General features: G+C 38.4%; 1 protein-coding gene across 3 annotated transcripts in view; it reads left to right on the forward strand.

Moving 5' to 3' along the window:
- MRPS5 (mitochondrial ribosomal protein S5) overlaps positions 1 to 14,161 on the forward strand; it is a 63,244-nt gene that overhangs the window by 22,752 nt on the left and 26,331 nt on the right. For all 3 annotated transcript variants that reach the window (XM_010562489.1, XM_010562490.1, XM_010562491.1), the window contains exon 5: positions 4,102 to 4,136. In XM_010562489.1, coding sequence (XP_010560791.1) covers positions 4,102 to 4,136 — 35 coding nt within the window. The remainder of the gene's footprint in view (positions 1 to 4,101; positions 4,137 to 14,161) is intronic.

Below are 14,161 nucleotides of genomic sequence, written 5' to 3' on the forward strand. Positions count from 1 at the left end.
TTCTTGCAGTCACCTTTGCTCCCCAGTCTGTCTGGTGCTTTGTTTATTAATTTCTTTCTGTCTGTGAATATTTTCTGGTTACATTCTATTGGATGTTAATTAAAAATTCAGACATGCATTGAACGAAGCCATAAGGTAGTGAGAGCATTGTCTTTCCTGTGTGATCTAATGCCTTTGTCTGTGTAGATTGAAGTTATGCTGGCATTTTTGTAGCTTTCCGCTTTATAAATTCATGTGGTTGTTGCTATCTACCACTTCTCTGTTACCTTCCCAGGTTTTCCATTCCTGTAGCTGGTATAGATGATTTTGTGGCTTCTGCTGCTGTAGTGTCTGATATGTATTGTTTCCCTCAGATTGACCTTGTGAATTTAAGAAGAGCTTGCCTGCCAATCTCTTTGAGTATTTTTTTAGTTGTCTTCAATTTTAAGAGCAATTCATTCGGTTTTAGTATCAGCATATTACTGTAGTATACAAATTAAAGATTTTCTATATTTACTTCCCTGTGTTTCATTTTATTACCCTGAAAGCAAATATTCCATGGAAGACAGTGACGTGACAATGAACTTGGCAGACTGTCACTGAATCTTACAACTGAAAAATGGAAGATTTGAGAAATTAATGAATTGTTCCAAATTCCCCTTAAGTCAGTGTTGGAATATAGAGAAAGTCAAGAACGCTTCATGGTTCTAGTGTCATACTTTGAACACAAGACTATGTTGGTTTTAAATTCAAATGTATTTTAAAGTAGTTTATTCCACTAAAAGAAGTGGCAGCTGTTGCAAATGACATTTATACATGTATGAATTTTACCTTCCAGTGTTTTCCTTGATTTTGCTTTTGGCTGATACTATTGATGTTGATTACTTGCATTAAAGTTGGCTGTGTGAACGCTGTAGTAGTCAGGTCAAGTTCTGCCAAAAAGAGGAAAGGTTACTACAATCAAAATAGGAAAATGAAACTGTCAGCTTGTATTATAAATGTGCTTGAGAAAAAGCAGTTTCTGATTAGTATACACTAAGTTCCTTCTAATCTGTTAAAAACTGCAGGGATTTTCAGGTCCCCATAGTTCTTTCAGCATCTTTTTGTTGAGAGAATTAATGATTTTGCAGGGGTACTGGGACGTTGGCTGTGTGCAGAGCACTGGCAAGGTGGTAGGAGGAATAAACCCGAAACCACCAAACCCAATGAATCCTTTTGTCCTGAGGCTACAGCGTGGCTGGATTCCCTGGTGTCTAAGCAAGAATGAGTTCTGATTGAGATTTGGCCGTTCAGCCCTTCCCAGTATTCTGGTATTAGATCCTTTAGGAACAAATGGAGGTTGAGCATATGCTGCAGCTTCCTTTCAGCAGCATTCATATTTTCCAATGAAAACAGGTCCAGGAAGTTTCTAGAAACCTCAGTGTAGTTAGCCTTCAACATCTTGCTAATTTTGTTGAAATTGGTCAAGAAGTTTAAAATAAATAAATAAATAAAATGGGAACCTACTGTGATGGTATATACTTCATTCTTTCAGGGGGATCTTCTTCACTAGACCTTTACTTATTGTGCTAGCTATGAGTAGAGAAGGAACAGGTTTTTTCAGTTGGGAATAAAATTATTTTTCTTCCAAGTTTATAATGTTTCTTTGCAACTGAAGAGGCTTCTGAGAAGGAACAGTGTGCCTGTTGGCATTCATATCCTCTACTGTGAGCTAGAAGTCTGCATCTTGTAGACTAACTAATCTGTAAATTGTGCTGAAATGATGTTTATAATCATCTTGGAGGTTATGTGTAAATGATAAAGCAATGTTTGGTGAAGGAATGAGTCCCCAGTTCTTCCCCATTAAACTGTTTTCAGCTTTTCTCAAGAACCTCACTGTAACTACACCAAATAAAATAAGTATTAAATGCTTTAATTAACACTGGTCTTCTACATTATACTGAAATGCTCTTGTTCATGAGATAAATTGGAAAAGCAGGAGGTTGGAAGGATCTTTTATCTATTCTGCTTCTTATACCAAGACATTGCATTTTACTCCATTGTCAATTGTTTTCAAAGTCAGTAGTGTTTGTTTGGGTTTTTTTCCACAACCAAGCTGATAATAGGATACTCCTTGTGGAAATTGTATCTGTATTAAAATATAGAGCAATTATAAGTATGCTGTCAATGGCATAAAGGGAAACAAATGTATTTGCCATTTATATTCAGGCGTTTGTGTGGTCATCAGGTTTTGAAACAGAAACTCAAAGAAAATGGGATCTTTTTAGCACTATCCGCGATTTGCAGCGTTTTTGACTGGTGCTATAAAAGGGATTTTGAGAAATGCTGGTGGGGCTGCTGAAAGCCAAGCCTAAGGGATTTGCTTGCTGCCTTTTCTTACAGTGTGTCAGGGTTGAAGGCCTATGGATAAGATCTGGCTGGGCTGCCGTTTGCATGGTTTTGTGCCCTCTCGTTTGTCTTACCGTCTTTGGAGGCAGTACATGTAGATACCCATGTCGTGCCCAGAGCTCTCCATTATTCTTGCTCTTTCCTCCCCCACAATGTTGTAAGACATTTCAAAAACATCTTACTGCTTTGAAGTCCTTTCTAATGACAGAGCAGAAACTTACTTTCTGTGCAGTGAAAAGAGTATGTTCACCACGTAGAGCTGAATAGGTAATATTCACCTGAACAGAGCTCTGTATTCAATGTTTCATTACCACTGTGATGAAGCGACTCGAACACAGATGTGACGTAGAAATGATCTTTATTTTACAATGCAAAACTCCTTAACTGTTACTAGACAAAATAATTGATGCTGTAATTGTCTTTGATTGCAAAGACTGTTTTTCAGGCAGAATTTGAAATTGAAAGAGAAAAAAAAAAAAAGTCTGGCTATGTGATTCTTGATTAATTGAAGTGCTATGTATTGTTTTGTTTTATCCTTCCCCTCTCCTTTCTGGAATTTCACAGAAATATGTATCAAGAAATACTTCTTTGAATACTTTCTTTGAATCCCCATTGATTTTCTGATAAAAGTTTCAGAATATTCTGAACAATATTGGATAATAGTTTGGTCACAATGGCAGTGACCCATTTGGTGATTTACCTTTTTGTTTTTTCAACCATTTACAGCCTTTGCTCAGTGTATATGAAATTTGGGGTTCATTTACAGTTTTAGAGCAGTATTTAGGAAAGAAGGCAGTTTTTACTGCCAGCCAGTGAAAACCCAAAATATTCCGTTCTCATAACATGCTGTGGATAGTTATTTTTCATAGTGTTTTTGCAGTTGGAAAGAATTAGGAAGAATATCAGATATAATTTAACAAAAATGCTTCAGTGTAAGTGGTGAGTTGCAGTTATTTCCAAAAGAAAGTTTCAGATTTAATTTGGAGAGGATGTATAGCTTAGCTTGTGATCAAAATATTCAACAGATTCTGAGGATGTCTTGGTTCTTCTGTCAGCTTTGTTTTCTGTGTGATGTTCAAACAAAGCAGTTTAAATTTGTATGTCTTGCTTTACCATTTTTAAAAATGATTATTTTTCTTCATTTGTGCTACTCTGGTTATTTAGGTTGGACAGTCTTTGGAGACTGCATCTTACTTCCCTGTGTGTATTGTACTTAAAAAAGATGAGATAGTGATTGCAGTTGGAGGTTGGGGTCCCTAATAGAGCACAACAAATGTATTTAACAGTTGTCATGTCTTAATTGTAACAGGAGCTGTATTGTAATTATAACAACTAGTATTACACTTTCTGGGAAGTTATTTTAACTGCATTTTTTATTTAAGCTAGTTTTCTTCATGTAAGTTGATTTTACTGAAGAAATGAAAAAAACCCAATGCTTTATAAATAAGAGCTTTATGCTGTTTTTTTCACTGACCTTATTCTAAAAGAGATTGAATGAATGGAGTCAAGTAAAAAAACATATTTGAGGCATTTTTTAAAGGAAGCAACTAATAAAGCTCACTTTAGATATGTTTGTTCAAATTATTCTTACCTTTTCTCCTTACTGCTGAGATTTTATTCATAAATTGCAGTTACATAAAAATTGTATCCTTTTCAAATTATACCACCTACAGGGACCTGTGTTGATAGGTAGGTAATACAAGGAAAGGTAACATCCTGTTTTTCTCCCAACAGAAACTTACCAAGATTTTGAAACAAGAGTCATTGAGGTAAGCATTACAAATCTTTTCAAGGACTTTAAATAATTACCACTATTTTATATTGAGCTTGCAATTATTTAACCAGGCTTTGCTAAGTCAGTCTTATAGGAATTACTCTGGTATTCTGTTTCAACTGCATGACATAATCTGTCATTCTTTTCATTGGGGCTGTCTTCTTTGTTGAGCAAATAATATCCAATTCAGAGGTGGTTTTGAGTAACTCTGAAATGGCAAATGCCTACAGATAAAGCTTTGATAGTTCACATAGAGCCATAGTAGGGAACCTAGTGAGGTGTTAGGGTTATTTCTCAGACAAAACTAGAAATTGGAAGCTGTATAACTCTGCTTGTAAAATAATTAATTAATTAAAGAGGGGGAGCAGTGGCACAGGGCAGAGAGCGAGTGGAATGAAGATCCCATTTTGTGTGCCTCTCTAGTAATAAAATACTCACTTGTCCTAGATGTCTTAAACTACGATATTTGTATCTTCTGGGAAAAATATTCTGACAAGATTTCCCATTCATGGTTTTATATCCACTTTGTTATTGTGCTTATTGACAGAGTAAGGATGATGGGTATGACTGGACTAATGCAAGTCTTGTTTCCATCCTCCTTTCTAAACAGATTATATTGTATCATCTCACTTTAAAAATATCAATCAAAACTAGTAACTGACAGACGATGTCTATGTTCCGGTATTTTCCTTGTCTCTGGTTTTTAGTAAATAAGATCTAATACATGGTGTAAATGCTGATATCTTTATTTGTAAGTAGTAAGGTTGTTTTCCACGTGCTTATCTTGCTAACTTAATCCTGGCTGGACATCATAGAATTATTCTCTGTACTCTGGAACTACTTGACTGGCTGACTAGGGCTTCTTAATGGAAGCATGGAATATTTTAAAGAATAGCATATGTGCTGAAATGCATTCTACATGTCTTAGGTATTTAATGAAATCAGTGAATCACCTTAGAATAATTTTGTTGTGGTAAGTTAAGAAGCTACAGAGATTTAAAAATATTTAATCTCTTACATTTCATGACGTTGACACCTTCTTCAAACATACAGTAACTTTCCAATGTGTAACTGGTTGTATGCAATTCCTTGGTTGGTGTGAAGTGATATTAGCTGACTACTAAATCCATGTCACTCAAGATATTTGCTGACTGACAGCAAAACTTCAAGCTAAAGGGTAAAGGCCTTAATGCTACCAAACAAAGTTCTTTAGTGACCCAAATTCTTCATGACTTCAGCAGAAACACCACTCAGAATGTGGTCAGAGAAGATACCTATTTCAAATATGATTAAAGGTGGATTTTGCTTTGAAAACAGGGTAATCCATCAGTAATAATTTTTCACTGGTGAAATGCAAAGTGTTGGTAATGCAGATATGTGGACCCATGTTACTTCTCAATGGAAGAGCCATTACTGAAGAAGGCAACTTGCAACTCATTCCAGAGCAGACCGTTAACAGTTAGTGCTACACACACCCACACTATCGCAAGATATTTTATGCTTCCCATTTATCTTATTATTTTTCTTTCATTTCAAATACATTAGTTGCTATGGAAACCATAGAACTGGTATAAGCATTGTTGGGGGGAATCATGACTTCAGAAGGAAATTGATTTCTTGTGACTCATTTGCTCCCAGTCCAGAAGCAGATGACGTACAGCATCCAGAAAGGGAGCAGCTCTGGAAGTGAGAACGACTATTTGCTCTCTATTCTTGCATGTTCCCTTCCCTTCTATTTGCGTTGTAATTTTAGTGAGACGTGTGGTAGCAGTTGCCAAATCATTTCCAACTCAAGAGTCCAGAAGTTTCTTTTTTAGACAACTAAAATCTCAAATTTATTTATTTATTTCAAGGCCTAATGTGTTAAAAGGACTTGATATTTACTAAAACGATTACTCCGTTAAAAAGCAAAACCCTCTACGGTGCGGCAAATTGACCATTTCCAGCTGGGGGCATCAGCAAGCCCCCAGATAAGATTTTGCCAAGTCTTTCTTGTTCATAAGTCCTGATCTTACTGGTGAAGGAGAAGGGGCTGGGAGAAATTCAGTGTTACTCGCAGCGCTTCACGCCGGGGTGAGGTCTTAGAGCCACGTTCAGCCCCTTGTACCCTGAAGCCCACCTCGGCAGTCAGCGGAGCCCCCCAGAGCAGGAGACTCTGCCGGAGGCTCTTCAGGTCGGCTGCAGGGTGGAGGAAGGCGTCCTCGCGGAGCGTTCTGAGCGGGCTCGTGAGCTCGTGCTGCCCTTCTGGAAACACCTACGGTAAGGTGACTTCCTTCGCGTAATTCGGCATCCAAAGTGGGATAGTCTGAGCCTCCGGTAACTGCCACTGAACTCTCACAGACCAAATGAATTCCTAAGGACTGTTTGTCAAAATTTGGACTGTGCTTTGATAAATGAAATTAAACCTTGTCACGCAAGTACTCTGGCGCATGAATCAACCCTGTACTATTCTCAGTGTATGTGACGAGAGAAGAGGAATGCTTTCCTCCCTGGCAGCAGCTGGGAGTAGTCTGTAACCTAGTCCGTCTCTCCTGCCCTCCCTCCAGCAGTTGAACTGTTCTCTTTCTGTATTGGATGCCTTTGAAAACAGTGCTCTCCTGCTGGAACTTCCAAAGGGCTCTAGCAAATGTCCTGCCCGAGTTAAAAATCTATTTCCTTCCTTCTCCTCATTTCTAGAGTCCCCTCTCCCCCTAAATGTAATGAATCCTCCCATCACTGAGCTCATGTTTCTTCCCCATGTTCTGTTTGCCCTGAAACAGCATTATGGAGACATTGTCTCAGACGTCTGCTACTCGGCAGTGCTCTTCCATGGTGATGATGAAGGTGCTGAGCAAAAGTGCTTTCCAATGTCTGCTGCTCAGAGTGATGATAACATCCTTGCAAATGAAAAATAGTTTCTTTTTCAGTTTTTTTTGTCAGTCGTCTTTAAACTTCTTTTGTAGACCTTTCTTTGCCTTGCTGAGTCATTTTTTTCCCCGAATTGTCCTCTTTTTTTTAAATTTTTTTAATTTTTAATTCTTTAGTGTTCTAGCACTTACAGTAAGATGAGTATTTGTAGAGTCCCTTCTGTTATCTTGACGAAACTATTTTATTCTTTGGATATGATCACTGTTTATTTTAAAACTAAATTGCTGTTTAAGATCAACTTTGACTTTTCAGAGTCTTCAGCAGAATGTATGAAGTGGTACTGGTATGCACAAGAACAAATTAAATTAAAGTTAGTTTAATGAGGGATATCTTTTCCATTAATGAGTGTATTCAGTCTAAATTTTAAGATAACATTTATCAAAGGATCTGACCTTCACTGGCAGTTCGTATTTAATGCTCTCATTTAATGTCATGTATATCTAAACAGACATGAATATAAACCTATACAAATGGGTTTGGTATCAAGATTTTTTCTCTTTTCTTGGGCATCTCTAATATATCCTTGTCAGATTTGCTTAGAAATGATAGAAAATAAAATGAGTAGCAAACTTGCACTTAATGTCACAGGTGGTTTGTTGCAATAATAAATGGGTTGCATGTTTTTATACCTTCTTGCATATCCTGGTGTGCATATGTCTGGACTTTCCAAAAACAGCTTTTAAAGGATGGTATTATTGGAAAAAAAGCTGGTGATCATCTGATCATATGTAAGTGGATCATCTGATCTGTTTACGTACCAAATTCCCATTTAATAGTATTTTAGGGATTATACTGAGAATGATAAATGGAACAAAAATTAACATCTACTTGAGCATTAATGAGATGTCCTGAATTGCACTGTACACTTTTTATGCATTCCTATTTTAACACGCAAAATTAATCTTTTATTCTCAGGTTTAAAACCACAAACCGCACACGTGTGTGGTTTCATTTGAGGTGCTGAAGAATCAGAAAAGCCTTCTCTATTTTTGTTGATTTCTCTTGGATCGGGAGTAGCTGTACATGCAGTAGATTGTTGTGGTGGGTTTTGGAAAACCCACACAATTTGTTGAAGCTCCTTTAAGTAAATAAGTTTTTGGAGTGGACTGGGCACTCTGGGCTCTGGCTCTGATATAGCAGAGACCATATGGACCACTTAACCTTTATCTGTGTCTGTGTTGGAACGCAACTTGTAACAGTTGAGTTGCATGAGCACCGCTCATAGAAGAAGTGATTTTTCTTAATGAGCCCTGCAGTTGGCAGTGCTTTCAGTTAATTGAAAGGGCACACTGCAGAAAAGTGGCTGTTTTGTTACTCTGACATGTCACAACTGACTGTCAGTGTGGATACTACAGTAGGTATTTACTAAAATTGGCCATTCTTTGCTGGCATAATTATTTACAGTCAAATTCATTAGATTAAACAACAACATAAGTTGCTATGCAGTGCTTCTATGTGCTATAGAAATCTGTTTCAGTGCTTTATTATATCTGAATAATAAAAAAGCTTTTAGAAGCAGGCTGTGATATGAGATTGCCACAGATGCGAACTGAGAAAGAGCAGTGTTTTTTCAGAAAAATAGCAGCAGCGGCAAAAGCTTCTATATTCAAAGCCAGCAGTGAGCCCAAGATAATTGAGTCCTGTAATTTTCTGATGACAAGTATGAGTTTTGAAATAAACAGATCTTTTTAGCATTCTTATTTTAAATAGATGGCATACGTGTTGCTATTTCTGTATGTCTTTTCCATTATCTTTTTTTCTTCACAACAGTACAGGAGATTAAAATAATGTTTGCTGGGAAATTGTACTTTGCAGCAAGAAATTGAAAGCCATTTTTAAAGGACTGTCTTATGAACAAAGATACGAAAGCCCCTCTCTGTTGTGATTATGGCACTAGAAAGGCTGTGCTCTCTTGCTAAAAGAGAGAAATTGCTTATTAAAGTGTTTTTCTTATAATGTAGAAACAGAACAGCTAACTTGATTTTTCCCTGCTTGTAGAATAGAGTACAGACAAGGTCAGATTTTCATGTAAACTTGAGCTAAAGTTGTCATAGAGAAAAAGCTAACTCGAGTGAGTGTTAAGGGATAGCCCCAGGGACTGCATAACGGTTTTGTTTCTGGCTTTCCTATAGACTATTGTGTTAGAGTAGGTGACTTGGGTTACCTGTTTCTTTCCCTGCCAACCTGAAGGCACGTTTCCTGTTTTGCTCATGTATTTCACATAAGAAGAATTTCTGTGAATAGACCTGGTGGTAGTATTTATTGTTGTTTAACATAATGTAATAATAGTGGTAATTAAAATTTACAGCTGTAGCTGACATATGCCAATTCTTATTTTAACTGGAAGGTTTCATTTCGTGTATCATCTATCCCGAGATTAATTTTTCTTCTATTTTTGTCCAGAATCAACATGGTAACGTAGTAAAAAAAGTAGTCTACATGATATCCTTTGTTATGATAGTATTTGCCTTGTAGTGCAATCAAAATTAGAAAGTGAGACCTAGTAATTGGTAAGGCCTGAAAGTACATAACATGAGGTTAGTGGCCCTTTGAATCTTTCACAAAGGGGACCTTTCTAAGGGAGAATATAAAGTTACAAATAATGCCCTTTGCAAAAGACAGATCTCAGTTTTTTTGTCCAATACTGAAGTTGCTTGTTGCAAGTTGTGAAAACTCTGCCTTTTGATCACTTACTGTTATGTTCATGCTTTTTTATTTTTGTTACCTGTTTCTAATAAAGACAACTTTACTTGAAGAATTTTGTGCAAGCATGGCCCCACTGTAACTGGGTCAGTGCAACCATTCCAGTTCCCTTTTTTAGCCAGATGGTTAGGATATGGTACTGTCATTTTTAAACAAAAAAAATGTTGACGTGTGTTTAAGTGTTAAATTACAGAAAGGTATAGACTTGCTAAAGAAGTTCAGGTCAGGCAATATGCTCAATTTGTGCAGAGAAATGGTACAAAAAGCAGCAACATAAAGACACTGATACTATCCTTAAAGCAAAAGCTGCTTTCTGCAGGTATAAGTACACTGGTGCTTTTGTTCATATACAGAGCTGCTTATGTCATGAGCTGGGTACTGGGATGTTGGTATTATCTTTTTTGGTCCTTAAAATACAAAATAGTTTTGTAGCTATTTTAGTTTAGGGTTACCTCTTATTCTTTCTTATGTTGTAGGTAAAACTGTATGTGGACCTTTTTCTTTTGGGCGTTTGTGTGGGTTTTGTTTGTTTGGTCTTACTTTCTAAGAGTGTGGGAAGGAGGGGAAAGAGAGAGGACAAAAAAGATCTTTTTTAACACTTGCAGAGTAAAAATAACTAACTGGTTCTTCCTTAGATAGAGTCAGTCAAAGTAAATTGCATTGAGTGGATAATTGAGTGCATATTCTGAAAAGCATACAGATGATATTTTTCCAGAATCAAGTTAGTGATGAACTCTACAGAAAGCCTTTGGGAAGAAATACAGTAAATGAAGCCAGATTCTAGGCTGTCGCCTAAATCTTCTCTCTCTTTTTTTCCATGTTACCTCCAGGAGTATTCTTTACAGACTTTATTCTTAGTTGAATTGACCTGAGATTGGGTATGCTTCACAGAGTTGTATCATAGCATTGGCAGTTCATATCTGAGTCCTGAAGTGCCAAGACTTCATGCAAAACCTGTAATTTCTTAAAGCTGGCTTTTAGTCAAGTGAGTTTGGTCATTTGCTTATTCTTCCTCTGTTTTCTTCAGACATTCAGCTGGATTCAAGCATGCTTGTTTTGATTGAGACCTGTTTTGATGCAGCATTTACCTCAGCTCTTGTATGGCACTTTTGAGCAGCAAGACTGAAGAGAGCAATCGGGGAAAAAAAAGCAGTTTTCTCCTCAGGGTCTGCACAACCCGCATCTGGTGCGGGTTGCTGCCCATGTGCAAAGTAGTGTTAGGTGTGCTTGTCATGGTCCATTTGGATCACTCAAATTTATGGGGCAACATACTCTGTATGTTAAACTTTATTTTATGAGCTTACTAGGAAGGAGAACAAGCAAACACACCAAACAAGCACTCAGTCCCCTTTGTACTGACTAATCTAACATGTGAATTCACTAGTTCATCACTTAATTCATGAGGTTTCTAACTCAAAAGTTCTTTAATTCATGACTCATAACTTGAAACTTGTAACTTGCATCTGTGAGCAAAATAGTTGCCAAGCCAACAGTAAGAGTGCTCATCCTTCCTCCTCTGTCACGGTGCGGGCATCCCCTGTGTCACACTGGGCAGCATGAATGCTTCAGTAGTCCGACTGCTGTCGGATCCACTTCAAAATCTTTTCAGGTAAGCTGAAATATTTATACCTTCCAACTTGGGAGTTTGGTGTCTACCAGTGCCATGAGTTAGGGGTTTCTGAACAAACTGCCAGACAATCAGTATGCAAGCGAGATGGCTGCAGGGGACAGTAAGCTGCAGGTGGCAGCGGCTGCATAAGGACCTTTAGCCCTTCCTGGCCACCGTGACCTGCCTACACGTTGCTCTCACTTCAACCTGACGGAGCTGCTGCCAGCATATATCAGGCCTTAGCAGGAGCGGGGTGTTAGCCAAAATCTGAGCAGGAGTAGAGTGAAGAGTCACTATTCCTAGCTGGCAGAGATTAGCAGAAGTTTGTGTTCTTGCAGTTGAATGTCACCTGTACTTATTTAATCATCTGAATCCAGCCCATGGCAAATATCAGTGGGGCAGTAGAGAAGATTGGTTGAGTGGGGACTCTCATTCTGTTCTGGGACTCTTCAGGGATGGTGACGCTAGGAACCACTAGGCTTTCTTTACCAAGCCCTGGAGAATTGACTTGCCTTAAGAACAGTAGCTTTATGTTGGCATGTGGAAAGCAGGGGTAAAGTCAGAAAAACAAAGATTTGTTGCGTCAAAATGTTATGAAGGACCTTGTCTTAAGTATTTCTAAATGTATTGTCACAAAAGTGCATGCAACTGTAGGGAATATGAACACAGAAGAGAGTTATAACTGTATCACTCTATAGTCATTTGTTCTGCATCCACTAAAAAACAAATTGTCCCAGTGCAGCAGGGAGTTGTTAATAGAATATAAGGCCATAGTTTCAGCTTTCAACAAAGTAGCAAAAAACGCAGGAGTACCTGTTTGTTTTAAGACCACAGAAATAATCTTGGTAGACTCGCTACTTGTGACAAAAAGAATATTCCTTAATATCCAGTCTAAAACCTTCATTTCTTTTTATAAGTCACTGGAAATTGTTTTCTAGCTGTTGTTTTTGCAAAGAGCGCAATAAAACAGGCATGTGAAAAGGAAATGCTGCATGAAATTACAGTGTCTGAGATCCATTGTTTGACATTCTTGACTGAAAAATTATATGGTATACAGGATACTCTCTGAGTAATAATTGACTTCAAATGAGATGTTGGCTCAGAAGTACTTTTAGGGGTATTGGAGCTCTAGATTTTGCTTTTAGAACTACAGGGAAGTTTTCTGTTCCCTGGGTGATACTGACAGTGTCTTTAGACTGACAATGAAAATTTCAGACAGTTTTTAAGATAGCACCTGAAGCAACTTGTCACAGGAAAGAATGAGCAGTCAGAGCTGTGCACTAGAATTTATTTCTGATATTCTTGGAGTTCTCAAGAGTTTTGGCCTGTCTTTGAAGTAGAGTTTAGGGATGCTACCTTCAACTGGTTCTGTTGATTAAATAATTAAATCTTTTTATCTCTTTTACCTGTCAGCCTGCATGGGTGAAATAATTGGCATTTGGAACATTCAGAAGCTTCTAAGTGAATTATAATTCTGCATGATTATGGATCATCCTTTGAAAAGGAAACAAAGCCATTTCAGATATAGTGTGGCTTTGAGCATGCATTATTGTGCGGTTAATCCAAAGGTTCTGTACTCAGATGTAAGCTGTAGTATGAAGCCACATTTAGACACGTGCAGTGTCAGTAGGGCATTTGAGCTAGGTTATTTTTCCTAGTGAGTTATAAAAGAGAGTTTTTCACACATGTGACAGGGGAAAACTATCAGCACTAAACACAGTTTAGTCAGTAGTTTCTCTGCAGATTGGGCTCATTACTAATTTGGAGGAGAACTGCACTTGGGGTTTGTCCCAGAGCTGTGATCAGTCAGCCTATATGAAAAACACTTCAATTATCTGGTCAAAAACTTTGATTTGTTTTGCTGAGTGAGGGGTGGAGTCCAGATTATTTTCTATCCTGCAGCTTCTCCACTTACGGTGTCCTTGGGGGATGGATGCGCCGTGAACAGGACGGCTGGTTCTAATCTTCCTGCTTCTCAGAGGTCATAGCTACAGAATCAGATTCTTCGAGAGAGGAGTACTTGATTTATTCTACCGATGACCAAAATGGAGACAGTATTGGCTGTTAGTTTATGTGATAAAAGGTCTGTCTGCCCACACACAAAGGAGCACAGAGGCAATAGCAGGTAGAGGAACCCACGTAGCACCCTGCCGGCACTCCTCCCAGGACCATCACAGGAGAGCCCTAACAGCATCCGTGGCTCATCTGCACAGACCAGAGGAGCACAGAGGCAGGCAAGGGAACCAAAATTACAGACTCAGAGAAACAGATGCCCTGTTTGGCTCCTCCCGGGGCTATACAGGAGTAGCTTCAGCCCTGTGGTCCAGGGTTGACATCTATCAAGATGAGGCTCTCCAGAGCACCCCACAGACTGAGGGGGGTTACTGCCAGGGGTTTGGGGACACATTATAGAATGCAAGGGAAGAGCATTTCACTATTACACAAGACTTGCAGGAGGTCTAGGGCAGGAACCAAAGGGAGAGTAAGGGAGGGATCTAGGTGATTTGGGGGAGGAACAAGTGTGGGGAAAACAGAGGGATAAGGGGATAGAAAGGGTGGCTCTCATGTAAGCAGGGCTGGTCAGTATGCTTGTCTTGGCATGACCTGTGTCTGATCAGTGCAGTGTGTCCTGACTTCTTATTAAACTCAATTTCTAACTATTTTCTTGGGCTAGGGACTCTTGTTTGCTGTGTGCACATGTGTGTATGGGGGTCTAAGTGCCAGCAACTGGAGTATATATATTTCCCACTAATGAACCTTCATCCTGATCAGCCAGAGAGAGGAACAGGATGAGGTTATTA

Source organism: Haliaeetus leucocephalus, unplaced genomic scaffold (assembly GCF_000737465.1).
Source record: "Haliaeetus leucocephalus isolate CR32 unplaced genomic scaffold, Haliaeetus_leucocephalus-4.0 Scaffold160, whole genome shotgun sequence".
Lineage (NCBI taxonomy): Eukaryota > Metazoa > Chordata > Aves > Accipitriformes > Accipitridae > Haliaeetus > Haliaeetus leucocephalus.